Consider the following 16,691-nt stretch of genomic DNA (forward strand, 5'->3'; position numbering starts at 1 on the left):
ATGCGCCAGCGACGTACCCATTTCAGTTTGGTGGCCACCGGTGGGCGGCTGTATGCCATTGGTGGGCGCAACACTGAGGGTCTCCTAGCAACCATCGAAAGCTACCAACCAACTACCAACAGTTGGCAGCTCCGTACTCCAATGGATATCCCACGATGCTGCCACGCCAGTGCTGTCCTGCCATCTGGAGACATCCTGGTAACCGGCGGCTATGTTAATTGTGCTTACTCTCGCTCTGTTATCCGTTACAGCATTGATAGCGACACCTGGAGCGAGCAGGGAGAGCTTGAGACACCTCGTGGCTGGCACTGCTCTGCAACACTAGGTGGCAAGGTGTACGTAGTGGGTGGTAGCCAGCTTGGCCCCGGTGGCGTCCGCGTTGATGTGATGTCCGTTGAGGTTTTCTCCCCTGAAAGTATGGAATGGAGCAGAGCTGCCACTCTGCCACTGGGAGTGAGCACAGCTGGTCTGTCTCCACTCGGAGACCACCTGTACCTTCTGGGAGGTTGGAATGAGGCCGAGAAGCGTTACAAGTCAGCGGTACAACGCTATGACCCAGGCACTGACAGCTGGACAGCTGTAGAAGATCTACCAGAACCAATAGTGGGTGTGTCGTGCTGTGCCCTGCCCTTGCCCCCACGCCACGCAGTCCGCAGGCACCGCAACACCCCTTCCCATGAAGAATAGAGCAGTTTGGCTTTACCGCATAACACTGCTAGAGACAAAATAAAGTATGAGGGGAATGACAAAAAGCAAAGAGACAGGTTAAGGAGATAGGATTGTTAGATGGGAGAATTGAGGAAGCAAAAGAGAGATGTGTGCAGATAAGATGAAGAACTAGAGTGTAGAAAGTGAAGAGTGATAGAAAGGACAAATATTATGCACATAAGTCTTTTAGTCTTGTTCTTAAACTCCAAATATTAATTAAGACACAAAGGAAGTTGAAGGAATTAGTACTACCTAGGACCCACTTATAAAGAATGTGAAAGTATTACAAGCTCTGGAGAAAGAGAAATAATCACCTTGTTTTTGTGAATGATTGTGTTTTAGAACTTGAGCCATACATTTCTAATGTATAAACATGGAATTACCATTCATGTGTTTGTATTTCATATTTATTGCTTATTTAATCAAGTCATAGATATCTCTAAATCATTTGAGCAAATATAGCATACGTTCTTCTGATGAACTAAGGATTGTACACTGTAAAAAGTGAAAGCTGGATCTACTTAAATTGGTAACACTTTATAAAGAAGGGTTTTTTTTTCAGCTTAAATTTTCAAAAGTGAGAAATTTTAAGATGGAAAAAATACTATTTTATAGGCGCTACCCACCAAAAAAGACTGTGTGACAATAACAGTCTTTTTATTTATTACTTACTAATAATCATGGTTACATTTCTGATTCGATTCTCTGAATCCTCTTTTGTTTTTCCAGGGTAACCGATCACATTTATCTTTTAATATGTAATGCAATAAAAATCAACATTGTAAGATATAGAAAGTCTATCCATGTATCCCTCCATAGACCTGGAGAGCATTTGGATAATAATTAAAATTAAATATAAATTAAACATGGTCCTTTCTTCCCTGTCATCTGCACTTGCACATTAATAACATGCTATTCATATCCCTGTCACAACACCTAAGTTATGCATTACAAAACTGCTTAAAGTAACCAAAAAACTGACACACGTTGACAAGTAAATCTACACAACTGACACTTCATGAGACATCATATACTTGTGATAATAATGTGCAACACTATAAAAACTAATATGAACCATAAGAAAAGCAAAACAACTCAAAAATAAAGACACAGACTCCACCAAATTTGGCCTTTTCTTTTATTGTGTTTGTTGCAAAGTCAAAAAAGGTGGTCCTTTACTTCCCAGGGAGGATGATGCCATCATACTACAGAGACAAAAATATACAAAATGTTAAGAGTCTATTTCATGAGGTTTTATACAAAATACAGCATTTAGAACACCACTGCTCAGCTATTTGAAATCCAAGTATGGCTTGGGCTCTAATAAAAAATATAACCCATCATCATAAAGGTTTAAATAATTGAAGTAAAATAAAAAAGACTAGCAAGCAGAAAACAAACTGTTTATGGAATTGGTACCAAATGTCAAACACAAACCTTCTGTTGGAACCAGCGCATAGCCTCCTCCTTGCGGATACGGTGCTTGGCGCCAATGCGGCCCGTCTTCCTCTTCTTGTCAGCAATGCTGAAACCGGGTCTACCAAGAACCTACAGAAACACACAGACCACCATTAAGACATTTATCCATCTCTGTGATCAATTGACGATTCAAATTAATTGACAGATAAATAAATAAATATGTATTTAATGCCGTTTAAAACATAAGTTTAAGAGCTAAACAACTTTTAAATTTTACAAACGCAAACTTTAATTCTACCTTTGTTTTTATGAAATCAAATACTCTGAAAATCAAACTCTGACATCAGACTGCAGCTCAATTCAAAAGACAAAATTATTTTAACTCACCACGTAGAAGTCCAAGCCGTAGATACCAATGCTGGGGTCATACTTGATGCCCAAATCAATGTGTTCTTGGATACCAAAGCCAAAGTTTCCCGTGTCTGAAAAGTTGTTCTTTCTCAACTCGTACTCACGCACCTAGACACAATGCACAAAATAAGTTCAGGATGACCTTTAGAAGCAATGGAAAATTAAGGGGGAAAGAAAACAAAACCCTTCATACTAGGGTTGTGCAACTTATCGTTTTTGATTTTTTATTCAAACCACCACAAAAACAAAATAATCAAGGTAAAACAATTATTGTGCAATTAAAATATAAATTACGTGGTGCTGGACCGATGTGTTTGTGAGGCACCACATGCTTCGACATGTAGCCAGTGTTCTTCAACCCTGGTCCTCGAGGACCCTCTTTCAGAATGTTTTAGATGTTTCCTTAATTATCACCCGATTTAACGCATTAGCTTATTAGGGAGACATTCTGGAAGGAGGCTGATGAGTTGGTTCAGGTGTTTTAAATAAGGAGACACCTAAAACTTTCTGGAAGGGGGTCCTTGAGGACCAGGGCCTATTTCAACACTTAAAAGGTTAAATAAACACAGGAATTCAAAGTAACAGAGTAATCATGTTTAATAATTGTGATTATGCCCATAATCAAGCAGCCCTACTTTAAACAAACATGCCTTACAACTACGGCCTGAAACTGAACAACAAATGTCATCCATAACAGTGGTGAAAATGGCTGAGACTCACTGGGGGGACCCATTGCATATTTTTAAACCATATATGCAGAAAATCCCACTAATCCCAAAGACTTGGTGTCCACACACTATATACCAAGTATTTGTACATCTATTTCCAAAAACAACATTGATCTCACCTTCAGTCCCTTCTCGAGAATCTCCTCAGCCTTGGCACCACGAACAGTGCAGTGGACTGCAATCTTTTCATTTCTACGAATACCAAAGGATCTCACTGTATAGCGGGCTGGAGGAGGAAAGAGATACGCGTGCAATTAATGTGTGACAACTACTCAAATAAAGACAATGGAAAATCCTACCAATATAAGAGGTATGAGACCCCATTTAAATTCACATACCCTTGGAGAAGACAGGAGTCTGTCCCGTGAGCTGTTCCAGCACTTTAGCAGCTCGGGTCAGTCTGTCACCGCTTTCACCCACACAGATGTTCAGGCAGAGCTTGCGGATGCGCAGCTCCTTCATAGGGTTCTCCTTCTTCTCACCCTGGTCCTGTACATCACACATACAAACAATAAGTTAGCATGAAATAAGATATGGGTTATGTGTTTCTATTCCTCCCTCTTTGGCGGCCTATGTTTAAGATCACAATTATTACACTTGAATGAATAAATTGATATTTAAATCTAAAATATAGAACCAGCTCTAAAAAAAAGGACGCCTATTTTACTTCACTTTGCAGAACACATTGTACAAGTTATACTGCGGCACCGGATCCACATTGAACATGCCCGGACATATACACTTAGCAAAGTTGTCAGTACAACAACACAAGTCAACAAACGCTCATATGACATTTTAATGTATCGTCCGGAAATCGTTTGATTATCCGCACCATGTCGATTCAAGTTAAATAAAATATTATAGTACTAAAGGACATGCAAAAGCAACTTCATGCCGTCCCGGCTCTGAAGCTAGCTCCTAAGAGTCGGAAAAATCCGACACATCACATCGTCCTGGCCACAAATACCGACATAATTTTAAATGTCAGAGTTAAACCGATTAACTATGATGCGTTCCTCTTGAATATTATGTAAAATCAAGCTGATGTTTGCTGATTTTAATTCTACACGTCCATGATCGTGATTTCTGCAACACTCACCGCCATGTTGGATCACTTAGAAGAGGACGATGTACTTCCGGCGCACAGAATTTATGGTGCGGTTTGCGTGTTCAGAACTACACTGCCCATGATGCTTTTCGTGAAGTGAGGAAAACACTTCCGGTTTCTTTATTTAGATAAAGTAACCTCACGTTCAGTGTTTATCTTAATGTTTATTGCTCTATCCCTGGTATTACTTAAATTTCTCTTAATTATTTTGCTGTGTTTAATAGGCTAACATTATTGTTTAGACTGTCTATTTTTTTTTACCAGCGGTGTCATGTACATTTCTAGAAATACAACAGTGGGTTTGTTTAAATGTCAGTGAATTAAAAAAAAAAAGTTTACAACAAACCAAACATTAATTAGGCGCTGTATTCAGGCAATATTTACAAGTACATACATTTTTATAACTATAAATTATAACTAGCTTGAGTAATTGTGAAATAATTTAATATGTGAAATCTGGAACTAAAAACCTGAATGGGGGAGAGTGGGGTAAGATGAGCCGATTTTTACATAATATGTTGTCTTCTCTTCATGAAAAAATGAGACAGAAGTCAAACAAAAAACACCAACCTTTATTTAAGGATCTCTCATGTCAAATGAAATGATATAATGCCTCAATAACAAATGGCTTTGAAAAGGTGTCTCCTAAAAAAAGGGCTCTGGGGTAGGTTGATCCATGTGAATGGGTAATCTGACCCACTAACTTTTGTTTAAAACTGGACATAGTTTAAAAACACTTGAATGTAATTTTAAAGGTGCCAAAGAATACATTGAAATAATATGTTAAATTTGTTTTGATATTTACATAGAAGGTATGAAACTTTATTAAGTGCAAAAATAATCCAGAAAGTTTTTACATGTCCATTTAAAACCCTAGCTCTGAACTCTATGCCTAGATAAATACATTTTTTATTCTATGGCACCTTTAAAGGTAACTTGCCAAATGCATAAAACAAAATAAATGAAAATTGTAAAGTCTTGGCTTGATATGTTTTCTAAAATGTTTAAAAAAAGGAACAAAAAAGTTGTGTGAAACTACACAGAAATGCACAGCATTTGGTTAACTTTGCCCCACAGCCACCATTTTGGGAAAAACTTAGTTTAGTAATTCAGGCTAATCTTTAGCTGAATCATTGACACGGTTTTATACATTCGCCTATTACCAATATGCATGGTATAAATATTTAGATCTGGATAAATCTGCTTTGACATAAACAGCCATTATACCTGACATGTATGAACTTTACTTTGATAGGATAAAAACTGTTTTTTGTAAAAAAAAAAATCATACTTATCTCTTTAACATGTGATTCTCTCTACTATAACCAAATAGAAATGATGGTTGCTACCTGGATTTGTGGTCACATGGCTACAAATCGGTATGTTTGCCTAGATACAGGGGGTAGGTCAACTTACCCACTGTCTCACTTTGCCCCACTCTCCCCTAAGTAGCGGATCTGTGGCCGGTGGCATAAACCTTTAAGACTAATCTTAAAAGTTAGTCATGAATTTTTTTCTTCAAGACTGATCATAACTGTTTTAAATGTGTTACATAGAAAGGTAGATTGGTCTAATTTAAATCCAAATAATAAGACTGATTAGCCCTAACTAATTGCTAGTTAGTCAGAATCATTCTTAAGACGCAGTCTTAACGTCACGGCTATGTTTATGCAACCGGCCACTAATTTAAAATGTTTATTATGTACATTTTTTTGTCATATTGCATAATAACTTAGTCAGTAATAAACAAAATATGATTTTGATTAAATCAGACACTATACCATGAATGTCACTGTAAAAAAAATCCGTAAAAAACAGCTGGGGTGCCAGAAAAATACTGTAAAATAATGGGCACAATAAATTACAGAAATTTTCTGTGATACAAAAATACAGTTTGTCTGTTATAATGAAACTTGAAGCTTCTTCTAAAAATCATGCAAAGCTGAACTTAGTTAGGTTATTTTATGTAATGAAGCACACACAGTTTGTACAAAGTAAAAGATCCAATCCTTTATTTCTTCTATTTCCTCTTTATAAAAGCTATCTTTTTTAGAATCATATATATTAGTCATTGGCACCATGATCATTAAATATCAATAATTTATAATAATTTAGAATTATATTGTAATTTAAATTTACAATAATTTGGTAGTGTGTTAATTTCCACAATCAGCCATGATCAGTCATAAAGTATGTGTACAAACATTGTTTCTCATAGTGCAAAAAAGTAAAATAGTAGTTTAAATAATTTAAACTTATTAATTAAATGTGTAATTTGATTGTAACTGCATTGATTATTTTTTAAATTCATTAACCTCCACATACCTGGACATCAAATTTTGTTGTTTGCACCATACTAAATTCTGTGTCTGGAACCTATCTGAAAAATGACAATCCAAAGCTACTAAATAAATATCCAATTACCACAACAACACATACTAAACTCAATTGCCTACAATAATGCTTGGAGTCTGCAATACTTTCTGTGCCATTGATTGAATTTGGACAAATTACAGGGCTTTTGTCAGGAACAAGAGCAAAGGCAGGACTTGGCATCCTCAAAACAGGAAAACCTGATTCTCTTTGCTCCTTCAGAGCATTTGTCAGAAACACAAGACTCCGCTTCGGAAAGGCAGGCGGAGAGAAAAGATTATGATCGCGAACAAAGAAGTGAAACAGTGTACCACTTTGTGCACATCGTTCAAAGTCTCCAAAAAGCTTCATGAAGCAGACGGACACCTGACCAGGAGACCAAAGAGAGTCCTGCGCTCTGACTGACAGCGTGTGGAAGAAGGCTGTTTTACCATGGTATGAGCACAGTGCATCAAGCTCTTTGGGATGATGCTGCTTCAGTCCCTCAATTAGACACTTGAGAAGTCGTAAGCAAAGTTTCCTAAGAGAAGAAAATCTTACTGGATAGCATTCATCTTTTTAAGTGATCTTTTATATTTTTCTGCGCTAAATATTGGTGTTGATCATACCGGCAACACTTATTGGAAGGACCCTCACAACATGTTCGTTTATTTCCATGATACTGGATCATCTCTTTCTCAATGTGAGAGAAGGATATCCGCCAGCTCTCTGAAAACAACATCTCAATTATATCAGTCATGTTATTGAAAGAAAAAAAATGTTTTCATAGGTAAATGTGCCTACCTTTGTCCTCATCTTTGAGGTTTTTCGCTTTTGGTCCCTTTGGGACAAAGTAAACGGCCTTACTGGTGAAGTTGCGGCGACATCGCTTTCCAAGCCACCTGTCAATATCTGGACCTGCCCGTGCAGCTTGTGGCCAACCCTGTGGCACCTCAAGGGCAGGCACAATGTCTACAGACAATACATCCGCTTCTTCATTTTTGGGTTTTAATTCAAGAGTTACTGCAGGGGAGGTCATTTGTGATCTGTGTATTATCCAGCAACCCTCACCTAAATGCACAGGCAACAGATAATTAAAAGTCATATAAGCATAATGTAAAAACAATAAATGCCTAGCTGATTTATAAAACACACCTTTATAGTTGCTAATGAATTTACGGACCAAACGATGCATTTCTTTTTTGATTTTGGTTGCTGAGATAGTTAAGTCGTCTTCCAAAAGAAAGTTCTGGATATTCAAACGTGTGGGTTTGTAAAGCTTCACCTTATAAAACACTCCATTATAATCTTCAAGACTGGAAAACGTAAGCCTTGGTACTTTAAATTTCAGCATAATGTCAAACTCGTTGGGTTTGTTGATCTGTTGGAAAAAATATGTATTTACTTAGCTTTCTGAAACAATTTTTCTTAACAATAATATATAACGCACTTTTCACATTACTATCAGAAAAAAAGGGTATGTGCATGTAGGTACAGACATTTGGTACCAATAAGGGGTATTTTTTGAAAAGGTACCACCCCAGTGACAACTTTTGTACCTTAAGTACAAAAGTACTGAGACTGTAATAGCCCCTATTAAAAATATTTTTTAGTTTTATTTGGAAATGCTAGCAAAATGTATTTAATTTTCCAGGTTTACCTTCACCATCTCATAGTAGCTGCCACTGGTGAGAACAGAGACCTCTTTGAAAAAGGCCTGATCTTCATTGTTTTTAAGGAAATCCACTAGGCTATCAATCAGATGATTGACAAGTTTCACAGCTTGTTGTTGGTCAGTCTTACGCAGGCGAAGGTCTCTGCCTCTCTGCCTGATCATGCGGTCCAGCTCAGGGGAAACAAGGACATCATCTACAGTAGTTCCACGGGAAGCTGTCGAGATTAAATCTTTACCACTACATTAAATGTTGTACTTTTCAAAGTTTTTCTACATGGAATACAAATTTTTATTATTTTAGTATGTACACTTATTTACACATGGAGGTTACTGCACGTGTCATGACAATGAAGGAGATTTTATGCACGTTTATGACAAGTTATAATTGAGGCCATCATAATTGTGTCTGACCACTTTTTACCAGTGATATAAATTGAATTTGTCATTAAAATGTCATTTAGTGTTAATACTTTGTCATATAGTTTTATAACAGCGTCATGAATATTCTTCATTTCATATTTTTGTTTCCTCCAGAGATGTAAGAGAAATAAAATCAATCATCCAATAATAATAATATTTAAAATTGATAAAATTATATGTTTAATATAAAATTAAATGACAACACAATGGTGGATTAGCCATGCAGCATTTGTGCCATATCACTGCAAAAACTTTAATTTAATGTTAAGTAATTTTGTATGCAACAACACGCTCACGCTTACTGAAAATTTGAATAAATTAAACTGGGTGCTGAATCCCTCAATGTGAATAATGTAAAATAGTGTAAAAAGTACAGCACTCACAGTTCAAATTGCAAAATAGCGTTTTATCGCCAACAACGAACGTTTCGGGCTTAACGCCCTTCTTCAGCATGTAATGGCGATTACACACATTAAAGGAATAGTCTACTCATTTTCAATATTAAAATATGTTATTACCTTAACTAAGAACTGTTGAATCATCCCTCTATCATCTGTGTGTGTGCACGTAAGCGCTGGAGCGCGCTGCGACGCTACGATAGCATTTAGCTTAGCCCCATTCATTCAATGCTGCCATTTAGAGATAAAGTTAGAAGTGACCAAACACATCAACGTTTTTCCTATTTAAGACGAGTAGTTATACGAGCAAGTTTGGTGGTACAAAATAAAACATAGCGCTTTTCTAAGCGGATTTAAAAGATTAACTATATTTTATGGCGTAATAGCACTTTTGGGAGTACTTCGACTCGCCTGAAAAGTCCGCTCCCCTTCTCACCCTCATAACGGGAGAGGGAGGGTGTTACTGCGCCGAGTCGAAGTACTCCCAAAAGTGCTATTACCACATAAAATATAGTTACTCTTTTAAATCCGCTTAGAAAAGCGCTATGTTTTATTTTGTACCACCAAACTTGCTCGTATAACTACTCGTCTTAAATAGGAAAAACGTTGATGTGTTTGGTCACTTCTAACTTTATCTCTAAATGGTACCATTGAATGAATGGGGCTAAGCTAAATGCTATCGTAGCGTCGCAGCGCGCTCCAGCGCTTACGTGCACACACACAGATGATAGAGGGATGATTCAACAGTTCTTAGTTAAGGTAAAAACATATTTTAATATTGAAAATGAGTAGACTATTCCTTTAATCGCAGGTGTTCCCTAAATAGGGTGTTCACCTCTGACCTATATACAGTTCCTCTCCAATAGAGGGAGCTCAAGTTACAAGCAACCATCAAAATTCATCAAAGTACTTTCAAGACACATTTCTCAAAATGTACAAATTGTACAAATACACTGATATGCAATACAAAAAATGTAAAAAAGAAGAAAGACAGGAAGAGAGAAAAGCATTCTTAAAGCTATATCATATTTTCACAAAGTTACAGGAAACAGCTAAGGACCAATTCTTCATTCATCCCAGAGGGAATTATTGTACCCAAATAATGAATCCAATACGCTTCTCTCTTTCACTTTGTGAAAATATGATATAGCTTTAAGAATGCTTTTCTCTCTTCCTGTCTTTCTTCTTCTTTGTATTTTGCAATTTGAACTGTGAGTGCTGTCCTTTTTTACACTATTTGATGTTAAGTAATTTAAAAGAATTAAATTTTTAGTTTTTTTTTCTTTGTCATAAAATTTCAGAACCCTCTGTGTGACGAACAATAAGTTTTGTTAGTTGTCAGGTTTTTATGTATTTTTTATGTATAAGCTTTTGACATGTCTGTTTATTAACAATTAGTATTATTATCACTTAATGACAACATGCTACATGTCCAGATCATTGCTGTTGTCCAATCAGATGCTCTCGATATTCCACAGTCTATGCGTAAGAACAGAGGAGACCGAGGATTTTCAGTGGCGGTGCCTAAATTATGATGCCTAAAAGATTAATGACAAGTTATGTTGTCTTGGTAATGTCAAGTTGTCATGAGAAGTTATGATGTATTGGTTTATGTCATCTTTGCGTTAAAAATGACATAATTGAGCGAATGACACTTAATGACAGTTGTCATAAATGTGCATAAAATCTCCTTCATGTTCATGACACGTGTCGTGTTATGATTATGAAGGTGTCGTGTCAGTCTTATGAACACCCATTCAAGTAAAGTGTTAATATGTTCAGAGTTTTTCCAAGTGAAAATTATAAATGACCATGAACACTACATTTACAATTTTTTCCCCATTCATTACTTGGATTTCTCTGTCTTTCCATTACGAAGCTTTGAAAAACTGAAGATCTCAGGTACAGTGCTTGACTCTCTGATGTATGTTCACGTCAACCTAAAATATGAATACAGTGTGAAATATGGATATTATCATAAGGATTCACTATTTGAGTCAGATGTACTCATAGTCAAGTCACTCATAGATATAGCAGAACAAAAAAAAACATAGCAAACAAAAATGAATCTGGGAAGCAATTGCAATCTTTGCATAATGCAAAACACAGCTGATAAATCATTAAGTGTTTTTGTAGCAACATCATTATGGTTTCCTATGAGGGAATATGTTATACTACAGGCAAACATCAAACACTGTTTACAAGCATGAACAGAACAAAAAATGAGACTTCAGATCCAAATAAAAAAGGAGGAGTATAAACCTAATGTAAAATGTCAAAACAGGATATCAGTCGATCAAGCAACACTAATAGGCATTATGTCATTAGACACACTTGATTTACAACAAGAAGAATATGAAACGAAACATGATTGACATGATTCATTGAAATAACATGAGCAAGGTTTACAAAACTGTTTACATGGAACTGTTTAGTTGAATAAGATTTTAAATAAAACATAGTAAAATAATTGTTGTTATATGTTTTATATAAAGCATCATATTCACTGAGAATACAGACTTACCTACTTCCTGGTTAAAGATATTCTGTAGACAGACTAATGCACCAACAAGCACTTCAAGTCTAAGCTCCTCCCTGCCATGTCACTTCATCCTGAGGTTTCATTTTACTGGCAAACTTTTTTTGCTGGCACATTTAGGGTGTGATCTGGTGATCCTGTATTTAAAGTTTTAAACGAAACCTAAGTCCTTGCAGCAGGAAAATACCTCCACCTGACGTATACCTGCTATGTTTAAAGTCAAACAGGTGGTACAGGTGTATCAGCTTAAGCACTTTTTTAAAGGCCCAAAGGCTATATTTTGCTGACAATGTTAATTCCTTACTAAGAGTTTTCTCTATTCACTCAAGAGAATAATTATTACTTTAATTGAATCAAGGTCTTACATTTGTCATCTTTTGTTTCATAGTAAAGTAGTTGAGCCTATACACTATAAAAGGAGAAAAGTTGGATCAACAAAATTCGTAGGTGTTACCAATTAAAGTAAATTTTTAAGTTGATCCAACTTTTCACAAAATCTCAAACAAAAAATCTTTGGTTTAAAGGGGGTGCATAATCTCTGAAAGCCAATGTTGACATTTGAAATCACCTTAACAAACACGTCCCTACCCCAATAGAATCTGGACCTTCTTTTGATAGACCCGCCCCACACATACGCAACCCAGGCAAAGATGTCGGTTAGTAGACACGCCCCTTACTGCTGATTGGCTACAAGTATGTTTTGGTCCTCAGCCCAACTCCCATTATCAAAGTGTTTTTCAAAAATCATCAGTTTAAAGGGATAGTTCACCCAAAAATGAAAATTCTGTCATCATTTACTCTTGTATTGTTACAAACCTGCATAAAAAAAAAACTATGGAAGTAAATGGGGTCCAAGAATAGTTTGGTTACAAAGATTTCTCAAAATATCTTGCTTTGTGTTCATCAGAACAATAAAAATGTATACATGTTTGTAACAACATGAGAGTGAGTAAATTATGAAGCATTTTCATTTTTGGGTGAACTATCCCTTTAACTGGCTTTAAGTTAATTCATCTTAAAAATATTACCTAACTGAAAAAGTTATGTAAAAATGGTTGTGTCAACTTAATTTTTTTATGTTGAATTAACATAAAATGTTAAGGCAACTACGTAACCTACTTTTTAAATTGAAACAACTTTTATTTTACAGTATATAATAGATAAAACAAAACTGTGTTTATAAAATAATGTATCTTGGTCAACCAGTATTTGTATTATAATAGCAGTTTCTTAACAAATTTTGTTTAGCTTAAAAATGGTGTGCGCGACAAAGCTGTGAATCATATGTCACAATAATAAAATGTGAACCTTATTCTTGTTTATGATGCTGATAAAAATTAAACCATACTTGCTTAGATTGCTATGAAAGAATAATTCCACAATCAATGAATGTTTATTATTTATTTTAATAGCCATTTTCTCCTAAGGTGTTTAGAAATACATCATTTCCTCCTTTCCTTCGGAAGCTTTTACGATGGGTTTTTATCATCATAAGCCAGTCTTTTAAAACCGTGCTCAGGTTCTGAGACATCGCAGTGCAGGCTTGCTGTGTCACCGACAAAAAGATTCATTTGGCTTTGGCAGCCTTCTGAGCAGACTTGGTCACCTTGCTAGCAGAGGAGGTTTTCTTTTCTACAGCCTTGATTACGCCAACAGCAACGGTCTGCCTCATGTCACGCACAGCGAAACGACCTGAACAACAGTAGTGGGAGAGAACATAAGGCACTTCAAGCTAAAATACATTTTAAGATTGACTCTTTTTTTTTAACACTAAAATATCACACTTACCCAGTGGTGGATATTGTGAGAAGCTCTCCACACACATGGGCTTCCCAGGGATCATAAGAATAATGGCAGCATCTCCAGATTTGAGGGCCTTGGGGTTGTCCTCAAGCTTCTTGCCAGAACGGCGGTCAATCTTTTCCTTGAGCTCAGAAAACTTGCAGGCAATATGAGCAGTGTGGCAGTCCAGAACTGGGGCGTAGCCTTGAGAGATCTGACCGGGGTGGTTGAGGATGATTACCTGGAAGAAACAGGGTGATAAACACTCAATAACTCATCAATCATCCAATGAAGAGCATGTGGATCATTCTGCAATGCATGTCGAACCTGAGCTGTGAAGTTGGCAGCCTCCATAGGGGGATCGTTCTTGCTGTCGCCAGTCACATTACCACGACGGATGTCTTTAACTGACACGTTCTTAACATTGAAGCCAACGTTGTCACCAGGCAGAGCCTCAGCAAGAGACTCGTGGTGCATCTCAACAGACTTGACCTCAGTGGTCAAGTTGGCGGGGGCAAAGGTCACGACCATACCAGCCTTCAAAGTTCCGGTCTCAACACGTCCGACAGGCACAGTTCCAATACCTGAAGGAAAATCAGAGAGTGTGCTTGGAGGCTTAAGGCCACAGAGCATTCAAGATTTCTGTGTTTTAAATGTGCAACCCTGAATGAGATTGATGGTAAAGTTTACCTCCAATTTTGTACACATCCTGCAGAGGCAAACGAAGAGGTTTGTCAGTGGGCCGAGAGGGTGGCAGAATGGAGTCCAGGGCCTCAAGAAGGGTGACTCCACTGGCGCCACCTTCTTTCCTTTCAATTTTCCATCCCTTGAACCAGCTCATCTATTCAGAGAGAAAAGGCATAACCGATAGTAATCAGCAACACTAATAAAAAGGGATCTAAGTAAATATTGAAAAATAAGTAAATTATTCTCACGTTTGAGCTGGGCTCCAGCATGTTGTCACCATGCCATCCAGAAATTGGGACAAAGGCAACAGTGGCGGGGTTGTAGCCGATCTTCTTGATGTAGGCGCCGACTTCCTTGTTGATTTCCTCGAAACGTTTCTGGCTGTAGGGGGGCTCTGTGGAGTCCATCTTGTTCACTCCAACAATAAGTTGTTTCACTCCAAGGGTGTAGGCAAGCAAGGCATGTTCACGAGTCTGCCCATTTTTTGAGATACCAGCTTCAAACTCACCAACACCAGCAGCGACAATCAGAACGGCACAGTCAGCCTGGGAGATGTAATAAATATAAATAAAATGTATTTTGCAATTAATGCAACAATGAAATGATTATGAATTTGTGATTTGTTGAAATGTAAACAACCCTATCTACCTGAGAGGTACCAGTGATCATGTTCTTGATAAAATCTCTGTGCCCAGGGGCATCAATGATGGTGACGTAGTATTTGCTGGTCTCAAACTTCCACAGAGAAATGTCAATGGTGATACCACGCTCACGCTCTGCCTTCAGTTTGTCCAACACCCAGGCATACTTGAAGGAACCTTTGCCCATCTTAGTTTAGAAACATATTTAAAATCTTAAGTTTGTGAGACCGATAATTTATAAAAACTCATTTGAAACATTGAAAAATGTTGATGCTCCTATTCTTATTAGATTAAGACTTAAGCCTGGATTTCACATAAATAATTAAATGGAATAATTGTGTATTGATCAAAGTTGTCTAAATTTATTTAGTGATTTTATTGTAATACATTTTAAGATTTAGCCATTTTGCAATGACTGATATAAAAAACAACAACTAAACTGTAGATGTCGCTCAAGGCACATACTTCTCATAGGGCGTTTAATTGCTGTGCCTCGCAGACTGTTCGAAGTATGACATCACAGTACCGCGAGATCGATTATGAACGAGAGCACAACTGTCGTTACGCTCTCGCCGTACTGTGATATCATACGTCGATCATTCTGCGCAGTGACGCATTATGGCCGTTTTTTAATCCGAAAGCTGCGGCTTCCGAAGGTCGCATTTGTAGGCTGCATACGTCATCAAGACTGTCTTATTTCGGAATATCAACAATTTGGAAGTTGACTGTTATTCTTAGTTAATCGTAAATTGTTGTAATGTGCTTATGACTTAATAAAACCCGGCTTGATGACGTATGCAGCCTTCATATGCGACCTCCCTGGGCTGCAGAGAAACGGCCTATATCAAACACAGACACACATATTACTCATATCACATGCAGCCCAGAATAACTCGTCACTGCTCTGACGTACCTCAGCGGCTTCTTTCTCAAACTTCTCGATAGTTCTCTTATCGATGCCTCCACATTTGTAGATGAGATGTCCTGTGGTGGTGGACTTGCCAGAATCGACGTGGCCAATAACCACGATGTTAATATGAATCTTTTCTTTACCCATATTGTCAAAATACTGTGGAAAGCCATGAATGGGTTAATCAGATTATTAGGGCTCTTAAACACAAAGTACATATTGGTTTGAAAGTTATATAATGTATGGCAATAAACTAGGGAGTAATACATATCGTGAAATCATTTGAACAGTTAGACATGGTAAATTCGCAGTAAAGCAGGCGCGCTCAAGAGCGCCGTATGATCGCGCACCCACCCCTCCCTCTATTCATTTAATGTCCTCCATGTTGAAGGACTGGAATGACGGCACCAGCCATGTTCTCAGTTTCGTCAATAAGTTTGCGGTCGTTAAGTACCACGTCAATGAAAATAAGGCCGTTTAGCATAGTTTAAAAAGGTGGACAAGAAAATGCGTGATGTAAAATTAGACTGAAAACATTGTCGTTAATTTCCTGTTAATCTATTAACACGCAGTATGATTACATTTAGTGGTCTGTTAAACACAAGCTTAGAAAATCGGGAACAAATAGGGTATTACCTTACCGGACTAAAGCACTACTGACAGCCCCACGTAGACCGGAGAGAAAAGAACGAGTCTTACCGATCGTCTAAATATATACCGGTTCAGACAGGGGTGGGATATGTATAAACACTTACACCACATCGATACCGTTCATAAGAGGGTATCATTGGTAGCTATATTGCCATCTCACCATTTTGATTGGACAGGGAGACGTCAGTAAAGTGGGCATGAGAAACCCGGCTGAAGAATGAAACGAGTGCCAAAACAGCTGCAGGGACCATGGATACAGTTG

General features: G+C 37.4%; 4 protein-coding genes across 9 annotated transcripts in view; 1 reads left to right on the top strand and 3 right to left on the bottom strand.

The window, feature by feature from the left end:
* The window catches only part of klhl43 (kelch-like family member 43), an 8,719-nt gene extending 7,146 nt beyond the window's left edge, over positions 1-1,573 (top strand). Inside the window, exon 6 of the mRNA XM_065290943.1 lies at positions 1-1,573. This exon is cut by the window's left edge and continues 40 nt beyond it. Coding sequence (XP_065147015.1) covers positions 1-687 — 687 coding nt within the window. The 3' untranslated portion in view covers positions 688-1,573.
* A 259-nt stretch (positions 1,574-1,832) lies between these two features.
* On the bottom strand, positions 1,833-4,443 carry rpl11 (ribosomal protein L11). The gene is made up of 6 exons (XM_065291004.1): positions 4,366-4,443; positions 3,605-3,755; positions 3,386-3,492; positions 2,515-2,646; positions 2,146-2,256; positions 1,833-1,913 (listed from the first exon to the last, which is right to left on the bottom strand). The coding sequence occupies exons 1-6, from the start codon at positions 4,369-4,371 to the stop codon at positions 1,884-1,886; spliced, it is 537 nt and encodes a 178-aa protein (XP_065147076.1). The 5' UTR covers positions 4,372-4,443; the 3' UTR covers positions 1,833-1,883.
* Positions 4,444-4,925: 482 nt separating this feature from the next.
* On the bottom strand, positions 4,926-12,990 carry LOC135780025 (cyclic GMP-AMP synthase). Of its 5 annotated transcripts, none has more exons than XM_065290984.1 (7): positions 11,748-12,990; positions 11,070-11,159; positions 8,387-8,616; positions 7,882-8,107; positions 7,531-7,797; positions 7,356-7,455; positions 4,926-7,267 (listed from the first exon to the last, which is right to left on the bottom strand). In XM_065290984.1, exons 2-7 carry the CDS (start codon positions 11,089-11,091, stop codon positions 6,751-6,753), a joined length of 1,362 nt encoding a protein of 453 aa, XP_065147056.1. In that variant the 5' UTR covers positions 11,092-11,159; positions 11,748-12,990; the 3' UTR covers positions 4,926-6,750. The 5 variants fall into 5 exon arrangements, with proteins under 5 accessions (XP_065147056.1, XP_065147061.1, XP_065147051.1 ...); XM_065290989.1 differs by having other exon boundaries at positions 8,387-8,595; positions 11,744-12,990; XM_065290979.1 differs by having other exon boundaries at positions 11,744-12,990.
* Positions 12,991-13,144: 154 nt separating this feature from the next.
* Positions 13,145-16,545, bottom strand: LOC135780008 (elongation factor 1-alpha-like). Of its 2 annotated transcripts, none has more exons than XM_065290961.1 (8): positions 16,420-16,545; positions 15,782-15,937; positions 14,876-15,055; positions 14,476-14,772; positions 14,231-14,381; positions 13,868-14,124; positions 13,547-13,781; positions 13,145-13,450 (listed from the first exon to the last, which is right to left on the bottom strand). In XM_065290961.1, exons 2-8 carry the CDS (start codon positions 15,923-15,925, stop codon positions 13,326-13,328), a joined length of 1,389 nt encoding a protein of 462 aa, XP_065147033.1. In that variant the 5' UTR covers positions 15,926-15,937; positions 16,420-16,545; the 3' UTR covers positions 13,145-13,325. The 2 variants fall into 2 exon arrangements, with proteins under 2 accessions (XP_065147033.1, XP_065147041.1); XM_065290969.1 differs by having other exon boundaries at positions 16,415-16,533.
* Positions 16,546-16,691: the final 146 nt, after the last annotated feature.

The sequence above is a fragment of the Paramisgurnus dabryanus genome, chromosome 19, assembly GCF_030506205.2.
Source record: "Paramisgurnus dabryanus chromosome 19, PD_genome_1.1, whole genome shotgun sequence".
NCBI lineage: Eukaryota > Metazoa > Chordata > Actinopteri > Cypriniformes > Cobitidae > Paramisgurnus > Paramisgurnus dabryanus.